The sequence below is a fragment of the Chrysochloris asiatica genome, unplaced genomic scaffold, assembly GCF_000296735.1.
Source record: "Chrysochloris asiatica unplaced genomic scaffold, ChrAsi1.0 scaffold00096, whole genome shotgun sequence".
NCBI classification, from domain to species: Eukaryota; Metazoa; Chordata; class Mammalia; order Afrosoricida; family Chrysochloridae; genus Chrysochloris; species Chrysochloris asiatica.
The window spans coordinates 9,785,398-9,791,629 of NW_006408614.1; the positions used below are offsets into that span (position 1 = coordinate 9,785,398).

General features: G+C 48.4%; 1 protein-coding gene across 1 annotated transcript in view; it reads left to right on the forward strand.

The window, feature by feature from the left end:
- Nucleotides 1–3,891, forward strand: part of LOC102837231 — a 44,108-nt gene extending 40,217 nt beyond the window's left edge. Inside the window, exons 6-7 of the mRNA XM_006866816.1 lie at nucleotides 2,476–2,590; nucleotides 3,498–3,891. Of these exons, the coding sequence (XP_006866878.1) occupies nucleotides 2,476–2,590; nucleotides 3,498–3,891 (509 nt within the window). The remainder of the gene's footprint in view (nucleotides 1–2,475; nucleotides 2,591–3,497) is intronic.
- Nucleotides 3,892–6,232: the final 2,341 nt, after the last annotated feature.

The following is a 6,232-nucleotide window of genomic DNA, read 5'->3' on the forward strand; positions in this document are numbered from 1 at the left end:
CAATGAAATTATATACGATGGAATGAATGTAAAACTAAAGTTCTCTCATGTAAACTATCATATAATTCACAATAAAACATTAAAAAAAAAAAAAGAGTCTGCCCCAGACATCATCAAATTATCAGTGCCATGTACCTTCCAATTCCCTTGTGACACCCTACTAGTCTGCCCAACGGCAGAAGATAAGAACCATTTAACCATCTCCCTGGTAGCATAGTGGCTACGAGTCAGGCTGCCAACCTCAAGGTCAGCAGTTCGAAACTACCAGCGGTTCCACAGGAGAAAGAAAAGGCGTTCTGCTCCCGTAAAGATTTACAGCCTCGGAAACCCTGCACAGGGTCACTATGAGCCGACTCCACAGTAGTTAACAACGACAACAATCACCTCCCTGGAGACCTCAGCCATTCACAGATGGCCTGCCATTCTAACTCCCAAGCATGCGTTAGGTTTTTGTTCACTTTTACCCAAAGGTTTCCAAAACCCAGAAACACATGACCAAAGCAATTTCTATACCTGTGACTCACCCGGCAGGTGGAGCTGGCACAAACATTGATGGTTAATTTTGGATGAATGGAAGATATGGGCGAATATGGCACTATGTTTTCCCCCTGAGAGGCCATCTGTTGTGGGGGATGATGTGGCCTTGCAAGGTTGACAGTTCAAATCCACCAGCCGCTCCTCAGGAGAAAGATGAGAACTTCTGCTCCAGTAAACATATACAACCCCAGAGCACGGGGTCACAAGGAGTCAGAATTGGCTCAGTGGCAGTGGATGTGTTTGGGTTTTTTTTGTTTTGGGGGTGTTGTTTTTTTGTTTGGGGGAGGTATTGTGCTTCAGGAAACAAGCCCGTTGTCTGCGAGGTGTGGGAGTTGGAAGCTGTGGGTGATGTTTTGTGAAATGCCATTGAGTCCCTTCCAACTCATAGCAAGCCTGTATAGTTTCCAAGGAGCGACTGGTGGGTTTGAACTGCTGACCTTGTGGTTAGCAGTTCAGTGCTTCTCTTACAGCACCACACCAGGACTTAAATCAGGCTCGGGGCTCCAGTGGTGGCCAGTCTGTTGAAACTTGGATAGTTAATATGGGAATAGGGTCAGTGTGAGGGTTAGCAGGCTAAGGATTGGATTGTGGGCACCTTTATGGGTTAGTGTGGTGACGCAGTGGTTAAACATTGGTCTGATCACCAAAAGGTAGCAGTTTGAACCCACCAGCCTCTTTGAGGGGAGAGTTGTGGCAGCCTGCTTCCACAAAGGTTTCAGGCTTCAAAGCCTTATGAAAAGTTCAATTACATCCCACAGGGTTGCTGCGAACTGGAATCGGCTCGATGGCAGTGGGTCAGGCTGAGCTTTTACTGGACGCTAAGGAGCTCTGGTAGCGTAGTGGTTACGAATCGGGCTGCGAACCTTAAGGTCAGCGGTTCGAAACTACCAGCCGCTCCGCGGGAGAAAGATGAGGCTTTCTACTCCAGTAAAGATTTACACCCTCGGAAACCCTGTACAGGGTCGCTATGGGTCGGACCCGACTCGATGGCACTTAACAACAACAACAACAGACTTCATGGACTGACCATGTGAGGAAGTTTGGAGTGGGGTGGCAGGAGACAGCGGGGTCTGGTTTAGATCCCAGATGGTACTGACCACCAAGTCCTGTGTTGGCTTCAGACTGACCCAGGAGGAGACAGACAGCAATTCCAATGAGAGACCTTGGGACAGCTCTCATAGGTCATCAGCAACTCTATCAACATTCCAGAACCTTCCTGGTGCAGCTGGTGATATTGACACTGGACTTGGGTCATTTCTGGGGATGATGAGTGAAGGAGGGTGGAAAGACCAGGGACAGGTTGATGACCCCTGTGTGGTGTGGTGTGCTCAGAGCTAGCCACATGGTTTCCTGCATGTGCCTGGTCAGACACCACCAGAGGGGTTCCAGGGGTGAACTGGAGGTCACGAGTGTGATGGTGCCAGCAAAGCAGGTGCTCCTGCATCACCACGGCCGATCCTGGTGCAGGGAAAAGTCCAAACGCTGACAGCAGTGGACCAACGTTGGAATCTGTGTGACCTTGAGCAAGTGTCCCAGCTTCCTTATCTGCAGAATGCAGTCAGTATTGCGTAGGGCATGCCCCACTGTGGTTACTTGCAGCAGAGGTCTTCAAAACTTGTGAGCGGTCATGTGAGCTACAACTTTTGGGCTCTCTCCATCCAGAGCAAGGACGAGTGAAGAAGATGCATGGGTACAATTAGTCCAAAGGAACCGCAGCCTCCACCACCCTGAGACCAGAAGAACTAGATGGTGGCCGGTTATCACTGCTGCCTGCTCTGAAAGTGGTCACAATAGGAGAAAAATGCAGCATAAAAAGACCAGACCTGCTGGCCTGAGAGAGATGGGTGGGACCCTGGGGACTGTGGCACTTAGATACCTTTAACCCTATAAGTGAACTCACCTCACAGTCACATGATAGACTGCACCCTCTGGATCTAGGCTCCCTCTTGAAAGCTTTGGTCTGCAAGAAGAATCCGGATAGTACCACAGTGGCTGTGCATGGTGAGGAGATCTACTGCATGTCCTGCTATGGCAAGAACTATGGGCCAACAGAGTCAGTGACATAGCCACAGAGGACTAGAGTGGAGAGTGAAGCATCCAGCTGATAATAAGAGAGGGCATATGCATAAGAATACCCACACTTGCAGATAATACCCACTTGACCTGGCTTCAATGACTGGATGATCAGAGCTCAACCAGAAGAAGAAAGAAGAGGGAAAAAAGAGTAATCTGATATATTTTGATGAACTTGACCTACACCTATGGGTGCAGTAGCTCAAAAGAGGGAACAAATCCTTACAGCAAGGATCATTCCCACCCCCTCCATACACAGAGTAGACAGGGATGGGCAACTTGGACATTGGCTACCCACAATGGGTGTAGGGAGAGGGGGCTACAAAGGCAAGAAGTGACTGGCTTACAAGCTTTACAAGAGGGAACCTAGTTTCAGAGGGCTTGAAGGTAGGTAGAATCTCCACTTAGTAGTATATAATCTGTGTAGGCGGGGCTGATGAAATGAAATGTGCATTCATCTCTTGTGATATAATAGTGAATAATTGTTATCAGGACTGCTTGTGAGGGTTGGAAATGTAAAGGTAGATGTTTTGTAGCAAGTAGGGGACTGATTAACTTTTCAGCCTAGGAACGGAGGTCCCTGGGACCATCAAGGGAGAAGAGCAGAGAGCAGGACCCTACCCAGAGAAGCAGTGATGCCTGAGATGGAGGCAGAGATGATGACGTGGAGATATGGAGCTGTTGGGGACTTTAGGTCCAGAGAGGGAGAGGGGCTGTGTGCTGATGACCGGGGGGCAGGCTTGTAGTATATACCCTTTGGTTGGTTGATGATGCCTAGAGGGGGTTGTAACCATAACAATGAAACAATATTAAGATAGGATGAATGTAAAACTGAAGTTTTCCCATGTAAACTATCACATAATTCACAATAAAACATTTTTAAAAAGAAAGAAATATGGGCCAAAAGATTATGGCTATGGACAGGGCGCAGGCACACTGAGCACCAACAAGGGGGAGTCGCTGGGCATCAAGAAAGAAGAGGCCCCAGGCCACAGGCCCACCACCAACCCCAATGCATCCCAGTTTGCCCAGAAAATCAATGGCTCGGAGCTCTGTCACTGTTGCAGCCAGGCTGTCTGTGCTGCTGAGAAGTTCATTGGTGCTGGGAAGTCCTGGCAGAAGTCCTGCTTTCCATGTGCCAAGTGTGGCAAAGGCCTCAAGTCAACCACCCTGGCGGACAAAGATGGCGAGATTTACTGCAAAGGATGCTACACTAAAAACTTTGGGCCCAAAGGCTTTGGCTTTGGGCAAGGAGCTGGGGCCTTGGTCCACTCTGAGTGATATCCCGCTGCCTGCTGTCCCCTGCCCATTCAGAGCTTTGCATCAACAACCCTTTCACAGCTGCCTCGGAGACGTCTAGGATTCTTTCTCCCTTCTCAGTCTTGCTACACATCACTAATGACTTGAACTTAGTCTCTGGTCCCCTTTGGTTGTCTGTGTGCCTGAGGCCTCAGCATCACCAAGGGGCTCCCCCTGCTGGGAATCTGATGACATTACCAGCAGGACACCTCAGTGTTTCTGAGGCCCTCCCCACAGACCTCTGTTCTTAGCCTCCTTTGTGGAGTCATCTCATCACGTGGCTAAAAGGAGCAGCAGTAACAGACCCAGACAGGGAGGAAAACAGGACCAAGATGGGGGAAGGGAAGTGTATATTGATCAAATTCCTGTCATTCTCCTTTGTGAGAAAGAGAGTGGGCTTCTGGGTGTCCCTCAGAACAGGCCTGGGAGGCCCTGCTCAGAAACTCACTAGGGGGAGGGAGAAAGGGAACAGACAGGGTCAGGACCCTTGCCTTAGAATCCATGTGGAACTAGTGACACCCCCCCTTGGGGTTGAGGAGACAGCCTAAATCCAAAGTCCCCACAGTCCAGATGCCATCTGACCTCCCTACACATCTAGTTTCATTAACAGTCCTTAATGAAATGCCTGCAACACACCACACCATTGGACAAACAGATCCGACCCTAAGTGTGCATTGGGTAGCTCCTCTCCATCCCATATCACAGCCCAGGCCAGTGTTCCATTTCTACTATGTCTGCTTGTCACTGGGATGGGGAGGGCACAGCCTCATCTTCATCTGAATACCCCTTCTCTCAGTGCCTAGTCCTCAGGGCCTTCCTGCCTCTTCCACTCCACCCATCTCCAGGGACCCTGCTTCGTCCACACATCCCCCTCATCCCTTCCAGGCCCCAGTGCAGGAGAAACAGGAAGAAGACAGAGGAGCTGGACTTGCAGCTCCCGGTGACTGAGTGGACGACACTATTTGGAGCTGTCTACTGAAAGACTGTTGGCAGGGTCTGTATTCAAGCTGACTTTTCATCCAGTCAATAAAGCTGTTCAGGAAAAAAAAAAAAAAACTCACAAAAAAACAACCATACAATACTTCAGAAGACAGTAAGAAGACAACATGGGCAAACGGACGTGTGGAACCCAGGAAGGAAGTGGGAAGGGTTTTGTCCCATTGAGGGGACTGCAACTGATGCCACAAAACAAAATATGTAAACATTGTTGGTTGGAAAGCTAATTTTCTCTGTACACTTTCACCCAAACCACAATAAAATGTTAACATACCCACAAGGTTAAGTCAGAAAGTATTGTTACAAAATCCAGAAGCTTTCATTAAAGAAAACCTATCAAAATGTGAAAGGAGCTGGAGCTGGTAGCGTAGTGGTTACGAATCAGGCTGCAAACCTCACAGTCAACAGTTCAAAACTACCAGCTGTTCCACGGGAGAAAGATGAGGCTTTCTGCTCCTGTAAAGATTTACAGCCTCAGAAACCCTGTGCAAGGTCGCTATGAGTCGGAACCGACTCCACGGCACACCACCACAACCTGAAGATTTTGTTTCTCAGCATACCCTCCACCTAGGTCTACATACTTCTGAAGGTTGTTTCCATTTCTCTAACTCTTCCCCCAAAGAATTCTGCACACTTTGATCTACACCACATCAAAACGACACTTTGGGTCTCCTTGGTGGACTCAAATCATGTGCCTTTAAGTATTCTTTAGGTTTGGGGAGCAAAAGGAAATCTGAAGGGGCAGGATCAGGGCTGCCAGGTAGATGGGGTCAGGCCCCAGTGAACCTTTCATGGAACAGCCCTCACTACCCTTAGTGAATGAGCAGGTGAATTTTCCTCATGAAAAAATATTCCTCAGCACAACGTTCCTGGCCTTTTTCTCATCGATGCAATTTCCCTTTTTCTTAAAACTTCTTCCTAATAAGCCCCTATGATCATCCTGTGTCCTTTGAGAAAATCTATGGAATCCCTAAAACAGTTGCCTGAGTCCTTCTGTGACTTGGACTGGACCATGTTCGAAGGCACCCTGATAAGACTAGGACAAGTGCATTACTGAGAGAACTTGTCTGCAGCCATCCGCTGATCACTGTTGTTGTTAATGCTGTCATGTCGGTTCCGACTCACGGTGATCCTGGATAGGGTTTCTGAGGAGTGGCTGGTGAATCTGAACTACCAACTTTGTGGTTCAAACCCAACTTATGGTCCAGTGCATTATCCTGCGGTGCCATACAATATGTTTAAACATGTTTTGTTTAAACCTACACATGTATGAACTCAAACCCTGGTAGCAATACTTTTTGACTTGTTAGGTGTTGTTTAGTTCCAA